The sequence below is a fragment of the Echinops telfairi genome, unplaced genomic scaffold (assembly GCF_000313985.2).
Source record: "Echinops telfairi isolate 266 unplaced genomic scaffold, ASM31398v2 ScPeMD7_7469;HRSCAF=8507_1, whole genome shotgun sequence".
Lineage (NCBI taxonomy): Eukaryota > Metazoa > Chordata > Mammalia > Afrosoricida > Tenrecidae > Echinops > Echinops telfairi.
Window position 1 is genome coordinate 73,130,957 of NW_022111373.1, and position 22,620 is coordinate 73,153,576.

Consider the following 22,620-nt stretch of genomic DNA (forward strand, 5'->3'; position numbering starts at 1 on the left):
CATTGTCTTCTCCTTTTACTTTTCCAGGAACTTTTTGAGACCTCCTTGTCTGTTAAACAGTAATAAGTGCTATGAGAGAAAAAATAATATAAAAAGATCATACAAAGTAAGAGTAGACATTCTTCTGAAGTGAGAGGTTAGAGGATTTTCATTGAGCATGATTATCCCTTGGAAGTGTGTGTGTGTGTGGGGGGAGAGAATCTTGTGGTTTCCTGGGGGAAGAAGTTTCATGTAGGAACAACTGGGGAACCTGCCTGAGGTGTTGAAGTAACTTGGAGAAGTGGACAGGAAAGAGAGCTCCGGCCTGAGCGTTTGGCTCATGCACACTGCTTCAAGGACTTCTGCTTTTCCTGCGAGTAAGAGGACCACCCAGAACTGGGTTTCCAGCCAGAGGGGCTTGATTGGATTGAGATTTTTAATGGGATGATTCTAGCTGCTGTGCGGAGACTACTTGGAGTTATAAGCAAAGCAACCAGCTAGGAGACTGATAGAGTAATCCAGGAGAGGGGGAAATGCTCAGACCCAGTGGGAAAGGCCCAAAGTGGCAGACTGATCTCCTGGTGGATTAGGTGTGCAGGAGGGGAGAGAAAGAAGTCAAGGGTCATCTCAGGGTTTGGCTTGTTAAGATGTTCAGGGCTACCTGTCCCCTGCCTGCCTGTAGCCATCAAGTCTGTTGCATGTCATAGTGACTCCATGGAACAAACTAGAGCTCTGCCCAGGCCTTTGGGGTTGGCAGAGGCAGACTGCTTCCTTCCTTGGCGCAGGTGGTGGGTTTAAGCTGCAGGCAGGTGAACACCCCACCACCAGAATTTATTCTTTACTGCCTGCATTCTTTTCTGTTCAAGCTCTCAGCTAATACTGAGTCTATCCCTGTGACTACCCTCCCCTCTTCTAGGCTGTGTTACTTTACATTTTCTGGCAACTCGCAAAACCTACACGTCTTTTGAAGGTCATGTAACTAAGGTCGTTGTAGGACGTAATAGACTGTCAGTGGCAGTGTTGGCACCTCTGTTTTTAGATGAAGTGAATTCGCCTTCATGCCAAGAACTTAACTTTGCTCCTAGATTCATATTTTTATTACTATTATTTGCTTTAAAAATAAAAAGGCATGAAAACATTCATGGAAAAATTGGATTATAAGAGAATGGAATTTTTCCATGAACTTTTGAAGCCCCTGTGTATACAAAGGTATAACACAGCATTTGCCAACTCAACATTTTCAGGAGTGCAATTTATCAACATCTATAATACATTAATCATGTTCACAATTGTATTCTGAATGATTACGTTTACCTGAAGTCGAAATCCCTTAATGAGAAGACATTTATATTTATATTTTTACTATTCATTTTTTCTACAGGCTAAAGAATGGATACCAGCAGGAAAAACAAAGAAAGAAACGCCTAGTAAAAAATTCTATTCCGAGTCTGAGGAGGAAGACGGCTCCTCTGACAGCAGCAGTGGCAGTGGTGGGTTTTGTAATTTATTGAAATGCATTATTATGTATTATATTGCAGCTTACATGTATACTTCCAGAAAGAAAAAAAAAACAGTGGAGTATAGTGCATAACAGTCAGCAAGCAGTTTTAAATGAAGAGTATATTATTACAATTAATCCTTTCATTTTTTTAAATCACTTTTGAATTTTCAAAGTAATTCCAAATTCCTTCTTATTTGACATTGCCTCTTGGGCACATAAGATAATAAATAATAAAGCTGAAATAGAAACCCAAGTTTTCCTGTGTTCTGCTCCACACTGCCTCTTAAGTCAGTTGTTAGGTACCATTGAGCACAACAGAGGCGAACATTTCCTGGGCCCGCACCATGCTTACAACTGTTGCTGTATTTGAGCCCCTTGTTGCAGCTACTTTGTCAGTTCGTCTCATTGAGGGTTTCCTCTTGGTCACTGATCCCCCATCAAGCAAGGTGTCCTGGTCTTTGATCTTCTTCCCACTGTGTGCTTACAGCAAGCAGGTAGACACTAATTTCTTGGAAACGTGATTTTGTACATGAGAGCCTATTTAAAACAAAAACCTAAACAGAACACTACCACTGTCAAAATTCCAACTGATAACGACCCAAAGAACTCCGAGAACTGCTTCAAAGAGTTCCCAAGGCTGCAAAACTGCAGAAGCAGCCCACTCCATCTCTCTCTCCAGAGAGCTACTGGTGAAGTGGAACAAACTCTGACCTTTCAGTGAGCACTGTAACCACTATGCCTAGGTCTTTCGTGGGGCCTTTATTTATTTCTTTTATTCTATTGTGTTTGTGTGAAGGTCTACAGCAGGGATCATCCATTTGCATTTGACAAGTTTGCTCACGTTCTGTTGCATCTCACTCACTCATGGCAATCCTTTCCATGTAATGTCACCATCCCACCTCCTCCCTGTGTTTTCTGTCGCGATTCCTCCCACCTTCATAACCCTCTCAACTGTGTCCTTCCTACCTCCTTTCATCCCAAATACCTGATTCTCCTGAGGTCTGCACACATCAGAAGTGTTGTTATTTCCCTTAGTGGCCTGCCTATGGTTTGACTGAAAATTGAGCCACAGGGGCGAGTTCAGTTCCAGACCCCAAGAGTGACCGAGTACCACAGCCTCGGGGCTTCCTTTAGTCTCCATCTGACCAGCAAGCCTGGACTCTCGGGATGTCGAGTTTCATTCCACAAGCCTACTCCTTCTAGGACCTTCTAATGGCATTCCTTTCAGAGCAGTTGACATTGTAGGCTGGGAACCTTGTCGTTCTTCTGGCCTCAGTATTGTAGAGGCTGACATTTGTATGTGCCATTAGTCCAGTGGACTGATTGTTTACACATTTCTTAGATTTTCATCACTCTTCTTAACTCTGGTTAGGGAGCGACCAATAGTTGGACCTTATGTAACCACTCGGGAGACTTTAACGTACCAGGTGGCGTGTTATGCAAATTGACCTTGCTGTCCCCTAAGACTGTGGTATGGTTCTGAACCCTTAGGACCTGCAATTTATTCTAGCAGGTCTTCAAAAGCAATTTTTTTTTTTGTATATGTAAAAAGGAAATGTAAAAGTTTAAAGTTTGAATAATCTGTTTTTGTTCCATTTTACATTAACCGATGATCATATGAACCTGAAGAAGGATAAAAGTAAAATGAGTAAATATCCTACATATTATAAAGGAACAGAAAGAATGGAGGCAACTATATACAATGAGAAGAATACTAATAGGAAGGACTTAGAATTCCTGGGTCTTGGCTATGCAAATTGAATAAGCCACTTACCTTCCTCCATATTTGATAAATGAAGAAGTAGACTTAAGTGTTTTTTAAGATTCTAAAATGCTAAAATTTGGTGGTATGTGTGCATAACAAAAAATAATATTGGTGTCCCTTCCTAACTCTTATTATTAATTAACCTAGTGGACAGATCTGACACCAAAACAACTCATACCCAACTTCCCTCTGTAATATTTATTCTGTGGAGAACTAGGACCCATCACCATTACTTGTTCATTAAATATCTCAGTCTAAGATTCTTTCCTCCTTTTCCCTGTTTCCTCAATCGAAATCTTTGTTTCCAGTATCAACTCTGGTAAAGACTCAGTCTCTCAGACCCACAGAGCAGTCCTGCTCTGTCCCCAGGCTCTCTGTCAGTTGGAATTGGCTCAGTGGCACTAAGGTTGGTTGGTTTTTCTTATTTGAATGGCTTATTTCCTCTCTCAAAGAATGTTCCTTGGAAAGATTCAACTGTTGCATTTTGTTTTTTCCTGAATAAAGATTTTCATTGCAAGTGGAGGATTTCGAAATCATTTCTTTATCTCTACATTTATTTTTAAAATAAAGTGGCATCTAACAGGGGTTTTTGTTTTGTTTTGTTTTTTTGCCAAAACTAGTCACTTAAGGCTTTGCAGTGGGGTTTTCCTATGATTCACTATTTTCCTTCTCACCAAGAGGCTTCAGTGGGTTTGTTCGTTTCTCTACACTCTCCTTGCAGTAGGGATCTGTCGATCTGAACAAATGGGGTATCGAAATGCAAAGCATTGAACAAGTAGGGTCCACATAACCAAAATTCAACATCTGGCCTCATTTGTGGTGAAGAGAGACAGTTCTGTGTGTCCTGGAGTATGCTGGGGAAGGGCTGGAAGTCAGAGAATGCCTGGTTCTGTTTTCCAGGGAGTGGGAGTGGAGAAGATGACGAGGAGGGAGACAGCAGCGAGGACAGCAGTGAAGACTCTTCCAGTGGGAGTGAGTCAGAAGTGGACAACAGAAAAACAGCCAAGAAGAGCTCGACAAATAAAGGCAAAAGGTAACGAGCTCTGTGCTGTGCTGTCCTCCAGTCTCATACTTTCCTTTAATTCACAAGAGTGAGTAAGTGTGTGTACTTCTTCACTCCCCACCCCACCCGCCGAACAGATGATGAAATCTCTTTAAATCAAAGTGCTGGTAGTTAACATTTATTCTGCCATGTGCAAGGCTTGGTTTTCATTTTGAACTTGAACCAAGCTTACATTTTGAAAATTGGTATAACCTTGGAAGGCCGAGTTAAGTGATCAAGCAGTAGGTATGAAACACTTAATTACCTTTTGTAGCAATTTTGCTGAGGACTAAAATTAAATCCTCCAACACCTTGCCATTATGTAACGAAGACAATTGATATTTCTAAATAATGTTACGTTAAAAAGATTATGCTCCAAATATTGGAGTCAAGGGCCGTGAAGGAAGATGGTCACGAGGTCCTTAAGTGCCTGCGCATTTCCAGATCTCCGCCCTCCACAGCGTTCTCCTGTCTTAAGGTGGCGTCAGAATGTTGAGTAATTGGAGCTGAGCCCCTGGACTGTGTGAATCGGTTGTCCCCAGCGCTGTCAGCGAGTGGCCTCTGCAGACATGATGGCCTTGTGCTGGAGATCCTGCTGTCTGCTCACTTGATGAGCTTGCAGCTCGGCTCATTCGTGGCTGACAGCCCTGATTGGGGCTCAGTACGCTCTCTGCTCCTTTTATTACAGACAGTAATTAAAGCAGCTCGCCCTGCCACTTCCATAACAAACACAGCATAATGCCCTAATTATGACTTTATTAATTTAAGTCAGGATTTAATGATTTTAAAAGTGATTTATATTGTTTTTCCTGTTCAGAACAAATGAAATCTGTAGGTTAAATTAATACAGGCTTTTCATCATTGCAAAGTTAAAAAGCTAGTTACCAGTAAATTCTTTTCATTAGATTAACATCTGAAACTCTAAGCAGTAAAGTAAACAATAATTACCCATCAAAACTGAGTGATGCAGAATAAAAACCACACTTTTGCCTTTAAAATCTTATCTTAAAAGCTCGGGGTTGGGACATACTCTGAGCCAGCTCACTGGTTGCTGCAAAAGTGCTTCTTGTTTCATAAAACCACCTTCTCTTTGAGTGGGATTCTCTTGTTTCTGGTGTAATACCAGACTGTCCGTGATGATCTGGCTTTATCAAAGCAGTGGTGTTTCCAGGAAGAGTGACTTTTGTTCAGATGGCAAATTTGAAAGCATGTATTATCTTACTTTCATTATTTTTCTTTTCGGAAATGAAGTTTCCTTTCTGCCCGGGTTTGAGCTTAAAAGAATTGCTTATACAATAAAGGGAGTTTCAAAAAACGCTGTATTTTCAAGTGCATGTTCTAACTAGTGAAAGGTAGATAATAAATTGCTGTTCTCTGATAGAGGGGAAGGAAACAACATGATTTTTAGTTCTCAGGTATAATTACATGTGCTCTTAGATGCTGCCAGGGCTCCATTTTTAATAAACAGCAATCATATTTCCTCCACAAAAATCAATTCTAGGAAACATCGATTCTGTTCTTGCCTCACACCGCCTCTCCCCGTCTTTATCTGCTTGTTTCTGAGAATATTTTTTTAACTATGCTGGTGTAACTAGATTTTTTTTTTTTTTAATGCTTAAGGACCGGAGCATGTCTTTCCAACCACTCTTTAATCATCCTAAAGATTTATGGCCAAATGTTGGGCTAGGAGTTTTATGCTCCCAAAAGGGATAATAAGACATGTAGAGGAAGCATATGGACTTTGGACTAAGACAGATGCGAGTCCAGATTCAATGCCTGCCCCTTATTGCTAGGTATCCTTGAGCAAGTTACTCCACCGTCCTGAGGATTGATATCGTTACTGTGAATGGGGTGGTGATGCACCCATCAGGCATTTGTTGGGGTGTCTCGATTAGGTCGTTGCTCTGCAGTACCTAGCACGGTAGGGTACAAGGTAGATTCTCTTTTCAAAAGTGGATTTCAATTATTTCCATCAATTATTAAATTCAGAACGTATACCTTCCGTCAATTTTGAGGAAGTGAGAAGCATCACAAAAGCTCTTTCTTCCTCTGAGAGAAAGAAGACTTTCTGGAGCATTGCCTCCCTCCCGCCCTGCCTTTATTCCTCTTCCGCAGCTTACGGTGGCTCTATGTCCAGGTAGTATACCCAATCTTGGCCCTTTGTCTTGGCGCTCTGTCAGATGTTGTGACAACACACTACTTATTGTGTCATTATTTTATTGGCAGAGCCAGCTTCTTGTCTCCCCACTGGACTGCAGGCTCCGCAGTAGTCCGTAGACCCGGACAGCAGCAGTATCTTGCTCCTGCTCCGCTCCTCTCCTTAGCCCTAGCATATGCCAACATAGAGTGGAAAATAAATTTCTTTTTGAAGGAGTGACTGGATAAACAAGTCAAGAACATTAAGCATGTCACTGCGATCTTTTTTCGTGCATTTGAAAAGTCTGCATTTGACTATCTCACACCTATAGTGATGATCAGTACTTTAGAAACATTTTCTTTTGAGCTGGTTAACATTTTCTGATAATCTGTAGTGTGTTTGGCAGGAGAAAGACTGGGCTTTAAACGGTAAACATTTACAGTCTTAGAAACCCACAGTGCTGAGTCACATTGACTTGATGGCAGTGAGTTTGGTTTGGTTATAGTGTGTTTGAAGGTCCCATTTGGGAACATATGTGAGAATCTTTTGAGCAGCAAAATCTAAAATGTAAGTCTCAAAAGTAGTCATATATGTGTTATCAATAAGCAATATTTTGAGATAACCTTTGCAAGTCAACCTATATATATTTGAAGTGTTTATTATTAGGGCTTAATGTATATTCCTAGTAAAGCAGGCATTGGTTCAAGTTGCTAATTCATTTTACTGTTACTGAGAATATTGCTTAGTGTTATTTTATGACCTTTTTGTATTTGAAGTGTTGTGGCATGATATAATTGAGTTTGAATGGATTCTGACACATTTGGTTAAAAATAATGCTAGCTTTATTATCATATTATTACATTCTAGAATCTTAAAACCAGTTTACTCTTTCTATATTCTAAAGAAACCGTTCTTAATAGGATACACTTATCTAGTTAAGGCCATGATTTATTTGTACAATGAGCAGATACCAACATTTGCCATTTGAATGTTTAGCTTCTTCACACACTTGCTAATATAAAGGATTTAAAGTTTATACTTAAAATTTTATTCTTATGTTTAGTGATTACGAAGATGGGGAGAAGGAAAATGAAAACTCGAAAACTTCAGATTCTTCCAATGCTGAATCTAGCTCTGTCGAAGAAAGTTCTTCAGAATCTGAATCGGCATCAGAATCCGAAAGTGAACCCGAGTTCAGAAAAGTCACTAAGGTAAAAGATGATGCACGTTTCTTTTCATGGGAGACGACAGTCTTATACCCCTTTCCCTATTAAAAAGAAAACATTTCCCCCAAGAAAGGGTGCTTCATTGGAAATTAAGAAACTAAGGTAGGGGGGTGTTAAGTAATCATGGTCATAGACCACTGAAGTATGCACTACCTTCATTCACCCAGAGCAGAGAAGTTGTGAACTTTGTTGAAACCTCATTGCTTGTCTCTGAAATTACTGGCTCCATGTCCAGAGCATTGCCTCTCTTGTTCTTGGATAGATCGGGACAAGGGAGGCTTTTGTTAAAAGGGAAGGAAAAGAGAATCACAGAAGTAGAGTTGAGCAAAGGAATATGAATGTGCATGCATCGTAAGTCATTGAAACATATACTTTCTAAAATATATAAGGATTTTGGATGATAGAATTAGTAAAGGTTTGATTAGAGGAATATACATTCTTTACGCAGTTCACAAAAGTTTTGATCATGTATTTAAAACCAAGAACTGATTATGTCATGTATAGTTTATTTTTTATCTAAAATTTGTAACACAGAAGCTTGTCCACTTGGCAGCTAAAAAGAGTCTAAAATAGCAAAGTGTACTGATTAATATGGAGTTCAGACTTAATAAGAAAGATCTCCTCTGCCCACTAGGGTGGCTCTGAGTCGGAATCGCCTCGATGGTGGGGGTTTGGTGTAAAGGGATTGCACTGATGCTGGGCTTCAGATACAGTGGTTTTTACCTATGGTTTTTATTCCTTGTGTTGAAAATAGGGTGAGACCCTACCTTTTATTAGATTCCATTTCTTTTTAGCCCAGTCTCTTTTTCATTTTTTTTTTAGTTAACACTTAGCTTTCATTTCTTGAGTGTGTCAGCTGAGTAGTGAAGGATGAACATCAGTTCATTGGAATAGACAATTATCCTTACTCACCCAGAGATGTATTGTTAAAGAATAAGCATATTTTAAAATTGGGCAATATTTGTCGCGCCCTTATTTCAAGTATTTTTGCACATGATAAATTAAAGCCTATCTTCAACCTGAGTAGATGTTTAAATTTGTATGTGTGATCTTCAATTTCTGGTTTTCAAAAATTCATATAAAATCTTAGCAATTTTTAAGGTTTACGAATCTGGCCTCATGAAAACTTACTACGTATCAGTTTGGTCCCGTCTCATTTCCTGCTTATATCCAATTACACAAAAAGCATAAAATAGTATTTAAGATACAGAAGCACTTAAAATTGACATTAACCCAGAATAAGAAAAAGATGGTTTCTTTTTTTAAAGCAAGAGCTCAAGAAATCAAGTAGATGTAACTTAAGTGAGTTATTCTGATAAGGTTTTTAAAATTACGACATTGAGCTAAGCCAGAGAGTCTGTGTAGTATTCTAAGACAGCTTAAGGGCCTGTGTAAAGATGACCATGTAACCTCAGGTCAATGATTTAATTGTCACAGATTAAATCACAGATTTAATGTCACAGATTGTCAGTGATCTGATAAAACTTATTACAATTCAAAATATTTTAGAATATCAGTGTGCCAAATTCAAACTATTGCACTGAGCCAAGACTATTAAGAAACTGAGTTTTGCGCACTGTCGAGAGCTCCGTGTCTGCGCTTTGGCCAGAGGGCTTATTTGCTCCGTATTCCAGTACCTTTTCTGGGCTGCACAAAGGCAGATTGGGTTGTTGATTTGTTTTAATTTAGTAGGTGAGTTAAGTATTCTCCACCTTGGGGCCAATGTAGCCATTTATTTATTTCCATTTCTTTCTGTATGGTTTGAAGTTTCCCATGCAATTTGAGCGGTACCAATTTTCTAATAACGGACAACTCTATAATTGTGGAAAAGTTCTCCTTGCCCCGACTGTTGCATTCTGCTCTAAATTATGAGTAATGAAGGCAGATGGTGGGTGCTTTACCTTAATTTAGCATGACAGTATGTTAATGTGGAAAATTCATATGCCTTAAACCTGCAGCCCAGTTAACTCTATATCTTTACTCTTGCTCTTCTGTTTCTTTAATCTAGACAGTGTGTTTGGGGGCAGTAAGCATAAAAAACGAGACCTCGAGGTACCTTGAATATATGGCTTTCAAAACAGTTAATTTTTATGGTAGCCCTATGAGATAAGTATAGTGTTCTACTTGTTGGGAGATAATATCTTTATGCTTCAGTTTCCTCATCTATAAATTAGAAATGTTATACCTTTCCTACTTCTCTCAAGTATTACTATTAAAAAATGAGAGAAAAGTCCATGTAAAACACTATATAAATCAAAAAGCATTCTAAATATTTTTCAACTTGAGCATTAATTTCTTGAGTTCTTTACAATATTAGGATTATAGAACCCCAATTTTTTTGTTTGTATGTTTGTTTAACTCTAAGCCCACCTGCCATTTCTTGACTGTTCGCACCATTGACGTTACAAGTTAACATTCACTTAGGACTCCTTGATCTCATCTGCTTTCCTCAGGGACTTGAGCTGCCCTCCATTGTGAGTGTCTCGTAGCTCTCAGTCTCTACTCACCCCCATTTTCTTGCATTTAGCTCTGAATAAAGGATCCATATCTGCCTCCAAAAACGCAGACTCACTGCCTTAGCGTCGATTCTGACTCAGAGCAACCCCACAGGACAGCACAGAACTGCCCCCCCTGGTTTCTGAGGCTGTCACTCTTTCTGAGAGCAGAGCTGCCTCTCTCTCCCACAGAGGAGCTGATGGGGTGCAGCTGCTGACCTTGCCGTTGGCAGCCCAACACAGGATCTACTACGCCACCCGTGTTCCGCCTAGGCCAAAATTAGCCCTATGTTCTATGGACCTTATTTTGTTGATCATCATCTGTCTCTTTTGCAACTTCAGTTTCTTCCCACACTAATTCCTATTCAAGTCTTTTCTAACATTTAAATAGAGAAAGGCAGGGGGTGGCGGCAGGCAAGAGGGACAGAGTTTGGGCAAATAATGTAATTGAACTCTGCCCATTATTAGCTCTCTCTGCCCTGTAAATTGGTTTCTCCTTTTCTAGTTTAGTAGAGATAGCCCTCCCAGGACAGTCATCTGGGATTGGTCTTCCAAAGACTTTTCTGGGCCATTAACCCTCTTGGGCTTTTTGTATGGCTGTTTCCCACTGGTTGTAATGCTCTGCAGCCCCTTTCTTCCGACTTCTTGGAACTTCTATTCTTTGAATTAATCCGCTTACTTTTCAAACACCCTTGCCCCAAATTAGTGTTTAGTATACCTTTTTTTCTTTTATCAAAAATCCTAGTTTCGTTTATCTGAATAATATTTCCTAAGTCTTTCTTTCTCCCACTCTTTTCCCAGTTACAGGACCTGATTTACTTTTATAACTTCAGCTGATATGTTCTTATCAATTACTTTCCCTGGTGACACCTCCACATTCATAAAACAATTTATCTCTCCTTCCCAAATTCAAACCAAATTCTTAGATCTCTGTGGGACCCCTGGTTCTCCAGGTGTAATATGTCCAGAAGAAAGTATGGCCCTGCCTTTTAGCACCAGCATTCTCTCGCCTTTTCCAGGGTCTTTGTCGTCTTTGTTTAGGCAATTGCCATACCCCATAAATTCTGTGTATTATTTCATGTATGTGTTTCTCTCTTCCTGTTACCCACTTTCCATTCACTTACTCAGAGGCCATCACCATTAGTCGTTCTCAGAATCTTCCCCTACTACAGCCCTTCTGTCATGTGCCAGATTCACATTAGAGTTACCTGGAATTGCCCTTGGAGTTCACTGAACTCCTCTGGTTAAAGGTTTAGAGTTTCCCTCCTCACTTGTGTTTCCTGCATTCTCAGGCCAGTGTTTTTGTTCTTTCTGTGGCATGCCATGTGCTTTTCTGTTTCTGTGCACCTTCATCTTCTTTTTTGCACCATTTCTATGATAGAAAATACAAGCTGGGGCAGGCGTGGCCATAGAGTATGGTCCCTCCACTAACAGTTTGGCAAGGGAATGACTGCATGCTGTAACAACTGTTAGTCACGTGAGGAAAGTCCTCACGTGAATGGTGATGGCTTAGCACCACTGCTGAAGTGTTGTATTCCTACAGTGTTTGTCTTTTAAGTGTTGTCACATATATTACACAGTTTCAAGGGGAATGACTGAATGGAGATATGGGTAATATAGCCAATATTGTGCCCAAAAGAAATTCACATTTATATCCTTATTTGTATTTATTTTTGCCATAACAGGTTACAAGTTAGGCTGCTAACTGCAAGGACAATAGTTTGAACCCCGTTAGTCTGGGTAGACTAGAGAAACAAATTCATAGACACTCATATGGATAAAAGAAAGAGCTTTATATACAAGAGCAATTGAATATTGAGAAAACATTCCAGCCCAGTCCAGATCAAGTCCGTAAGTCCAATATTATCCCTTATGTCCAATACCAATCTATAAGTTCCTCTTCAGACTCATGAAACACATGCAATTACACTGAATACAGGAAGGTCATAGGCTGGTGGGTGGAAAGTCTTGCGGGTCCAGTGGCAGTGGAAGCATCTCAGTGCTGGCAGGGGTCTCCACACGGCTCCTTCAGCTCCAGGTCTAGCTCCTTGGAGCTAGCTCCATGTGTCTTGTACACGGGAATGTCTTGCAGGGAGTGAGTGTGTGTCCCGCCTCCAGCGAGCAGTGATTTGGGTTTTTTTGGTTTTGTATATATTTGCAATAGTTGAATCACAAACTGTATAAAGCGTCATCTATCGATAGGAAATATATATTTATTAAGTATCACTGGTATTTATTTGCATTCATTATTAAGAGCCAAGAAGCCCTGGTGGCACTGTCAGGTAAACAAACAAGGACTCCTAATCACAAAGTCGATGAAAGATTCAAGCTTGTGAAAATAATTAGTATGTGGAAGAAATTACAACCCGAGGCAAGTTTCGGATTGACCACTGTGTTCCAGAGAGCAAAGTCCAATCAAAACAGTAGCTTTTGAGGGATCTGTTGGGTCAATTTGATTTGTGGCCGCTCAGAATGTTATAGAAATGTTTGGGGGTGGGGGGGAATTCCATAGGGGTAACAGTGGTAGATTTTCTTGGGCAACACAGGATGATCTCTAGGGCTTATTTTGACTAAATTTTGTGAAAGTGGAAAACTGCATGGGTGAGGAAAAGGCCCAGAAAGTTGTACCATGGATTTCTCCCCCATCACAAGAATGTAGCTGCTCCTTCTTTGAAGGCAGCAACAACTGTCTCGGGAAAACGTTGCTAAGGAACCTTACCCTCTCTGCTGTACAGCTCTGATCTTGCCCCTTCATGTGTTCCCAGAATTCAAAGCATATTTCAAAGGAACAAGACTCAGGCTCTCGAGAATGACAAAACGGCGACTATGCCATGGTACTGATCAAAGAACACATTGTTCTTGTGGGAAGGGTTAGAGTGATGGAAACGAGGCCCTCCGAAGTCTATAGACCTAGATAAAGTGATGTTGAGAAAGACTACATTCACATTTTGATATTTTTGTTTAATACGGATTTTAATGACTGTGGAGCAATGGGTTTTAACCTCCCCTTTTTATATAGACTGGCTAAGGGGAGGGGGACTCCATTTGCATACCTGCCTTGTTCTAGATTATCAGTTATCTTTATCATGAGCTCTGGGTATCCCATAAAACATTGCTAATCCCTCTTGAGAGGTGCAGAGAGATTGATTAAATCTCCAAAGTGTTTTAAAGGGCAGCCACTGGTTTTGTGATCAGTGTTTGAATACCTGTAAAGGTTTAGAGTTCCTTAAAAAAAAAACAAAAGCAAAAAAAACCTTACCACCGAAAGATCCTTGAAGACAGAGTAAATTTAGTGTGTAGTTTGAAGTGGGTCAAGAATAAGAGTGAAAAGAACCATTTTCTGTATTGTTTACCTTTTCCCCCCAAGTATTTATGTATGTGGTAATTGTGGAATTTCTTTGGAATGTTGAAGAAAACTGTTTTTTGCTCTTAATAATTCAAAGTCTTGACTCTTTCAACTATGCCTTTCCCAATTTAGCTCACTTTACAAGTTCTTTAAAACAGAGAGAGCATTTTGCTTCCACTAAGATCTGTAAATCAAAATGTGTCATGACGCCTTCCTATTGAAGGTAGGTATAATCTAAGAAGCAAAAGATGTGATTTAGCAATTTAGATTGCTTTTTAACTCACAAAGTACTCTCGATTTACTGGCAATGTACTTTAGTTTAACACACAAGTTTGTAAGTGTGAGCCTCGGATTTTTTTTAATCAAACTTGTCAGATAGCTTGAAGGCAAGAGAGTCATTAAATTGCCATTCGTTGGTAATTCTAATTGAAAATATTTCATGCAAATATCTTGCCCTGTGAGATTAGAAATAAGCCGGGAATTGGTGCTTTCAGAGCACAATGTGGGTTTCATTAATTTTATATACCACTTATCCTGTTGCATAGTTGTAAATTAAAACCTCTTAACAATGGTCCCCTCATAGGAAGCATATCGGATGCTTGTCGTGTCCCATTTTTGTCTTTCACTTGCTTTCTTTTTTAACCAGCATGAAAATGAACATGCACAGGACATAAAAATCTTTGCAGCTATATTACTACAATTTTTCTTTGGTTTTGTTTCGTGTTTGGAGCTGACTAAGTGTTTCCAGGATCTTTTTATTTATTCTTCAGAGTGAAGTAGATTAAATAGAAATCAGCTTCTTAGCCCTGTGACTTTATATTTCATTTGGATGGTGAGGTGTATAATCGAATACCATAGAAACAAAATGGAGATTTGAGGATGATGAATTGGTAACGAGGTGTTTTTGTATAGTGAGGTTTTAAGATCAGTTACTGTTGTCCTTATAAAAGTCTAATACAGTCACTCAGCTGTTAAAAACCTAGTCCTCTATTTAAAAAAATATATACAAAAACAAATTGTCTATCTTTCTGCCTGATCTCTTCTCAAGTACTAACACAATGGAAACGGTGGGTGATCTGTCAATGTGTTTGGTTTGTCAATGATGGTTTTGTATAAATACTGAGAGGAGAAGAAATAAAATTCACACAGTAAAATATGATTTCATCTGCCTTTTCTCTGCAGCTCCATGGCTCATGCTGTGGTGTGAAATTCTCATTTTACACACTTTGCGGGCGGAGCACATGAATTATGCATTGAGCAAGAAAAATCTCCTGCCTCAAGTCCTATATGCATTTACCCAGGTTCTGTCTCTATTACCAAGATGAATTGCAAATGGAGACATGTTTGATGGAATAGAGCCCTGAACTTCTTTGTTTAGAATTCAGATTTTTTTATTTTTATAGTAGCCCTTTAAGTATGAAAATGTTTTGAACTTACCATGGATTTATTTATTTTTAATGAAAAGTGAAGCCTGATGTAAGAGAGAAATGCTGAACACATCACGGGGCTTTTTAGAGCTGTGAGTCCGAACACAAGCTTGTCAATTCCGTAGCAATGACCATGGTCTATTGCTAATGTTGGCTTTCAGTCCCTGGTCACTGGCTGTTCCCCAAAAGTCAATGAAATCCCGCCCTGTTGAGGTCCCTTTCTTCTCGGCTCCAAGCTTCTCATAAGGATTATGCCAATCCACACGCTGCTCTGTTGCTGGGTCGTATGTGACCTGACGTGTATTTAATAGATATTGTTGCACACTCTTAGCTGTGAAGTAGAAAATAAGGGAGAGCCCTGCCTCCGGCTTGCGCTTCATCTTGATTTGACAGGTTTCTAATTTTTCAGGTGGGGAAGTTTACAGTGCCATGAAGACAGTCATGCCCCATTGTGGCTCTTAGGAAGCTGCCCCCATTGTGCTCAGCATAGCGTTCTGAGAAGTCACACGGTGCTGGGCTGCTTCTGACTCTGTCTTCTTTCCTCCCAGGAATGATGTTCTCGTTGCTGGGACATTTTCGTCCTCAGCCTCGGTTTCAAGTTCCTCGCCATTTTTAAACCTCAACCTCTAAAATGCACCATGTTTTCTGTTGTCTCCCCCGCCCCCACCCCACCCCCAAAGTGTTACTCGCTTCAGAAACTAAAAGGAGAAGCAAAATACTGTTTTGTTTTTAATAGGAGGAGTGAAAACCAAATCCCCGCTAGATGACTGGGCATTTTCAGTGGCAGATAGACGTGTGTGCAGGAAGGAGGTTTCCGTGCCGGGGGTTGACCTGTGCGGGGAAGACGCAAGCCCAGCGTAATAGGACGGCGGACCATTTTCATCGCAGAGGCTGGAACCCGATGTCGGGTGCTCGGAGAGCAGAATGAGCCTCGTGCATCCACGCTGGCAGGCCCTAGTGTGAGGCGCACCTTCACCAATGTCTGCGATCGTTCACAGTAGCACGAGGCTCTAAAGACTTCGCTGGTTCCGTTTGAAGGTTGAAAGAGGGCCTGTCTTGACTGTTAGCTCTGTTGTTTTGCCCACACCAGACACAAAGTGAAAGCCAGAATCTCTCTGTTAAGTGATTGGCAGAAGAAAGCCAGCAGAAACGCTCAGTGAAAACCCAGGGTTGGCCTTTACTGTTAGCATATTTAATGTCAAAGAAATGCAGGTACTCATAAAGATAACTAACCTTTGCCCGACTAACATCAATTTATCGTTGAGCTGTTTCTACGGCTGCTCAGTGTTACACTTAATTTTTATATTTACATTTAAAAAGATATTTTTCAATGTTGGTTCTTTTTCATGTCTAACTAAACTGTGGACACCTCATGCTTAGGGATTTTATTTTCTTCCCTATGGTTCTGTGCATTTAGTAATTACAAACCCATGGCCTCGAAGCCAATTCAGACATGTAGCAACCCTGTAGGAGAGAATAGATCCTCCCCCGTGGGTTTCCAAGGCAGTACATGTTTAGTGAAGCCGAGTGTCACGTCTTTCGGTGGGAGAGCAGCTGGTAGGTTTGAACCACCAACCTGTTAGTTCACACCCAAGCACTTTAAGCACGACATCACCAGAGCTGCTTTTCCTAAATAGGTTGTTGTTGTGTTGTTAGGTGCCATCGAGTCAGTTTCAACTCACAGCGACCCTATGCACACCAGAAAGAAATGCTTCCTAAATAGAGGAAATGGAAAACCGTAGGGAAAATAAATCCTTCTCAGCCCCCAAAAGGAAAAGCTTGAGAGTGTCATTTATAGATTTTACTGATTACCTTTGTCAAAAGAAGTCTGACCTCACCCAGTGTTGACATAAACAGTACTTAAGATAGACACACTTTGTACAGTGTGTCTCAGAAAGGCTAGCCTGTCCTAACCAGTGGAAATGTTACAGCAAAGCGTGTAGTGTTTGAGCATTTTTTGCCCTTTCAGTCAGCTTGGTTAAGTATTATTGTCACGAATACTTGTGTATACTTTACCAAAGACTCGCATTTTCCTGTTAGCAAAACCTTGTCTGATCTATAAAATAAGTTATATAAACTATACAGTAGTCTAAAATGTTCATAAAATAATTGCTTACCTCTATGTTTTAAATGTTTTTCTCTTCTAAAGGTTCTATGTAATCTTTAAGCACAGACTATTTTTAAAATTTTCACGTGGGAAAGAAATACTGTTGTCTGAAACAATAACTTTGTTTAATAAAAAGATGTCATGTAACCATACAGAAACTTAGTTCGCTTTGTCGTAGGAAGAGTGAGCCAGAGACAGAAGGAAATACTTGTTTTGGAATATAGGGGACTACTTCATAGGTTTTGGAAGCAGACTGCCCAGTAAATGAAGTGTTTGTTATTTTTTAGGGGAAAGAAAGGAAAGCAAGACAAGATGGAAAGCCTGTTGCCAAAGATGTTTCACTCCTAGATCTCGATGATTGTACGTATTATGTTTTTTTAATTTTTTTTCTGTGTTCACAACAGTATTTTTATTTTGACAGCATCATTTATTTGCCTGGCTCAAAATAAAATGCACTGGCATCTCTTGAGAAAGATTTATTCAAGAATAAGACCAGGTATGTGGAAGTCAATTGTATCGGTATCTTTTTGTTTTCTTTTATCCGGTCAGTACCAGCTTTGTGTCATGAATAACCTAAATCAAGGTAGGTAGTGAAGTAAAACATGCCGAATGCATTGTAAGATCATCGGCTATGTCCATTAAAATAATCATCGACCTTCAAGAACTTCACAAAGAAATAGAATGATTATCAAGGGTGCATGGGGGAAGAGGGGAGGGGAAGGGAAAAAAAGGAAAATGAGCTGATTCTGGGAACCCAAGAGGAAAGCGAATTTTGGGAATAATGAGGGCAACAAATGTATAGATGTGCTTTACACAATTGATCTATGTGTTGTGATGAATTGTATGAGCCCCAATAAATTGATTTAAAGAAAAGAAAAGATAGGGGGATTTTTCCACAAAGTTTTCAGAAGCCTTATTAGGGTGCCCTCAAATAAAAGGTCCAGTCAAAACTGTGACTACTGTAAACGTCAAGGCCAAGAGCTTAGCTCAGAAGGTTATGGTGATTGGGGGAACTCCAAAGTTATAATCCTGATAGATATACACAAAGGACACAAGACGGTCATAGGAACTTTGAAAACTGTAGTGTTGAGAAAAAGACCAGGAAAGTTGAGAAAAAGACCAGGAAAGTTCTACCAAGGAATTTTTCCCCATCACAACAGTACACCTATTTTATTATTCTAGCAGAGCCAGGGTTCTCCTATGCGAATTTCATTGGGAAAACTTATCCTGTCCACCTAGAACCCTGATCTTGCCCCTTCAGACTAATTTGTGTCCCTCAAGCTCAAAGGACATTTCCGAGAGATGGATAGTGGTCCCTCAAGGATATCAAAACTGCCTTTTTGAAGGGGTGTAAATTGAAGAGTGCAGAATTCTCTGAGGTGGGTTAGAGAGGTGGAAACATCCCTTCAGAAGTATATAGACTTAGACGGATGGTATGTGGAGAAAGCATACCTTCATATTTGGGCTTTTTTGTTTCATAAAAGCTTTTTATGATTTTGTAACAATCCTTTCTTTACTTACCCTCCTAAATCGGAGTCAAATTTGAATCATTTTTCACCAATTGGAGAAGGTTTTAAAGTTATTCATTGTCCAGTGCTGCTGACGTTTGAAGAAATACACTCTGCATATTCTTTTGGTAAAGATACAAATAACTCACTGCCATCGAGTCACTGCTGGCTCATAGCAACCCCCTGTGGGTGTCAGACACTGTAACTGTTTACGGGAGTGGAAAGCCCAGACTTTCTCCCTTGGAGCTGCTGTGGGTTTCAAACTGCTGCCAATGCAGATTTCAGCCTAATGCATAACCACCAGGGATCCACATAGGGGTAGCTTCTTGGGAGTCACCCCAAAATTCAATTGCATACATCCTTTTCTAGCAATTACTATAGAGATAAATTCGCAAAGGAGTCTAATTCCTTTCCTGAGGTTATCAGACCCTATATCTGACACGTGGTGTGCTACTGTCCCCATAGCATGCTACTGCATGTGTTCATATTTCCCAAACAGACCAGGGCATTCCTGCCCACTCAGGGCCTTTGTTGTACCACACTGCTGCTGCTGCTGCTGCTGCTGCTGCTGCTGCTGCTGCTGCGAACATTTCCCACCCGATTGTCCCATGACTGAATGCCACTCCTTAGCTCCAGGTCAAAAACTGCATAGCTTTTATTATTCTCTGAAAGGATCTCCAATAGCATTCTCACATGGTCTGTTGTGACCAAATGGGAGGTAAATTCCATAAGAACAGGGTCTGCATGCTCATTGCTCTCTATAATATCCAGAATGATATCTAGTTATTAGTGGACACTCAATATATATTTGTTGAAAAGGCACATGGAGAAGCTACAGAAAGTTTGTGAGAAAATGGAATGAAAGGGTAATAGAGTATTTCCACGAACTTTTTGAAGCCCCCTCATATGTAAGAATTGTATTTTAGTATAGTTTTTAAAAATAAACAATAAAATGTATACCCTCTCACGGCTTTCAAACGGTCTGGAGCCTGATTTTGTCCACACAGACAAGCATTCTCTTAAAAATCTCTTTAAAAAGTCCTTAAGTATAAGACTTCTAGATTTTAAATGCTTTTCATCTCTCAGCATTAATTAAACTTAAGATCGGATATTACTTCTGTTTACATTTAATACTCATGTGCTATTTTAAAACATTATATTTTGTAGACTGTATTTGTCAGAAATGAAACTTGAAACTTTCTTGTTAACTGCACTTCAGCAAATATTAGCGCTTTGTTTGCGAAATACAAAATACTTTGCTAGGTGCTATGATAGAATTTGGTCATTCTCATCCAGAGTCCAGAATCTAATCAGACACACACATACCTGGACAAGTAACAATTCTATAAAAAACCTAATAGAGGTGCAAGAGATAGTGGAAAACAAGGAGACAAATGGAAAACCAATTGAATAACTACAAAGACCTTGAAGAAATGTAATCTGAGCTCAGAAATACAGAGAAGTGGAGTGTTATGGGAGAAAACATTATTGATTGGTTCTTAAAATACGAGCTTCATTACATTGTACTTAATAGCCTTCAAAATCTCGCCATTGTCCATCCGTTTCCTCATTCAGAAATTATATCCATATCTTTATTCAGAAAACAATTGTGACTGCTTGCTCTGATCCAGGTAATCTGCCACATGCTAGAGATTCTAAATAAATACAATATTATCCTTATCCAAGGAACCCAAAGAATAATGAAAGAAACAAGTAATTTAGCCTTTAGTAGGTAGCCGTGTCATAAATTATATGAAAAGGGATGTTTACATAATGTCTCTTAACAAGTTATTAGAGTATATATCTCACCTGCATTAGACCTCTGTAGAGGATTGAAGACCAAAGATGTCACTTTGAGGACTAAGGTGCGCCTGACCCAAGCCATGGTGCTCTCCATTGCATCATGGGCATGTGAGAGTTGGACACTGAATAAGGAAGCCTGAAGAAGAATCCATGCATTTGAATTATGATGCTGGCGAAGAATATTGAAAGTGCTGTGGGTTGTTAAAAGGACAAACAGATCTCTGTTGGAAGAAGTAAAACCAGTGTGCTCTTTAGAGGGAAGAGTGGCAGGGGGAGAGTATTGGTTGTGTCCCCATAGAACTGGAATGTGCATACAGACCCCACCAGGACACGCCAAACCAGGAGGGCAACGTAACACGTGCAGAGGAATCCATTAACAGATTGGACAATATGCCCAGCCCCAACCAGAAGCAGCCTGACCTCCACCATGGAAGGGAGTGCCACAGAAAATGAAAATAGATGGTCTGGTGGGGGAAAGGAACTGACCTACCACACCCAGAAGGAAGCTGAAGCAAATGAAGGGAAAGGAAGGGAGTGGAGCACACCAAGACCCACCAAGCTCAGAGGACAATAGCCCGGCTCAGAGCGGCCAATGCACAGAGAGGAACATATGGCCAGCCCCACTGCAAGATGCGACCTCCTGCACTGACCCATGGTCCTACATGGGGCAGCACTGGAGACACAGTGTGGGATGTGTGACCAAGCTGACCCCACCACACTTAGGCACAACACTAAAGACGTGCAATAGAGCGGCGGGGGCAGCAGAGCAAGGAGGTCCGAGGGAGTATCAAGGATGGACTTTGGGGCCTGGGCGTGGCACCCCATCAGACTCGTCTGGAAAACACTCCTAAAGGTCAACAAATAGACCTTGAACTGTTAACAGGTTTTTCTTTCGTTCTTTCTTTCTATTTACTCTTTTTTCTTTTAGATTTTGTGCGTCAGTGGCTTTTTTGTTAGTTTGTTGGTGTTGCTGTCGTCGTCGCTGTGTTATTTTGTGCCACTTTGTTTGGTGCTGTCGAGGCCATCCACAATTTTGTGTGCATATTATTATCTCTGCAGGTCTACCTAGATAAGATATGCTGGATAAATAATGTGGAGAAGAAAACAACGGGATCAAGGGATCAACGGTCATGGGGGGACATGGGAGAGTGCGAGGTGGGGGAAGGGAAGAGGTGTTAACCAACCCAGGGACAAGGGAACAACAAGTGATTCAAAACCAGTGGCAAGGAGGGAGTGGGAGCACTGGTAGGGAGTGATCAAGTGCAATGTAACCGAGAGGAATTACTGAAACCCAAATGAAGGCTGAGCATGGTAGTGGGACAAGAGGAAAGCAAAAGGAAATAGAGGAAAGAAGTAGGCAAAGGGCATACATAGAGGCCTAAATACAGGCATGTACATATGTAAATATATTTATGATTATGGGGGGAATAAATCTATGCATTTATTTATAGGTTTAGTAATAGGGTAGCAGATGGACATTGGGCCTCCACTCACGTACTCCTTCAATACAAGAACACTTTGCTCAACAAAACGGTCATTCCATGATACCCACCTTCCCGACACGATTGTTGAAGACAAACATGTGCATAAGCATATGTGGTGAAGAAAGCTGATGGTACCCGGCTAGCAAAAGATGTAGCATCTGCAGTCTTAAAGGCCTGAAGGTAAACAAGCGGCCATCTAGCTCGGAAGCAACAAAGCCCACAGGGAAGAAGCACACCAGCCTGTGTGAACACGAGGTGTTGAAGGGATCAAGTGGCAGACACCAAAGAACAGAACCATCATTGTGTGCTCACCTTCCCCATATAAACACTGAAGACAAACGGTGATATTGAAGGAAGAAGGCCAATCTGTGCTGAAGCTGTTAGCAACAAACAAAGCTCCAAGAATTGACGGAATACCTTTTGTGATGCTTCAGCCAACTGATACATCACTGTAAGTGCTTACTCATCTATGCCAAGAAATTTGAAAGACTGCTCTCTTGCCAGTCAGTTGGACACTTCCAATTCATATTTATGCCCATTTGGGAAAAAGCAATCCAATGAATGGAGAAATTATCTAATCATATTACTCTCAAACACATTTTTTAAAAGTCATTTTATTGGGGGCTCATACAACTCATCACAAACCATACATACATCAGTTGTATAAAGCACATTGTACATTTGTTACCCTCATTATTCTTTTTTTAAATTATTTTATTGAGGGCTCGTACAATTCTTACCACAGTCCATACATACGTCCATTGAGTCAAGCACATATGTACATCTGTTGCCCTCATCAG

General features: G+C 40.3%; 1 protein-coding gene across 1 annotated transcript in view; it reads left to right on the top strand.

Moving 5' to 3' along the window:
• The window catches only part of AP3B1 (adaptor related protein complex 3 subunit beta 1), a 283,869-nt gene that overhangs the window by 176,447 nt on the left and 84,802 nt on the right, over nt 1-22,620 (top strand). Inside the window, exons 18-21 of the mRNA XM_045285085.1 lie at nt 1,361-1,469; nt 4,146-4,278; nt 7,488-7,635; nt 17,313-17,385. Of these exons, the coding sequence (XP_045141020.1) occupies nt 1,361-1,469; nt 4,146-4,278; nt 7,488-7,635; nt 17,313-17,385 (463 nt within the window). The remainder of the gene's footprint in view (nt 1-1,360; nt 1,470-4,145; nt 4,279-7,487; nt 7,636-17,312; nt 17,386-22,620) is intronic.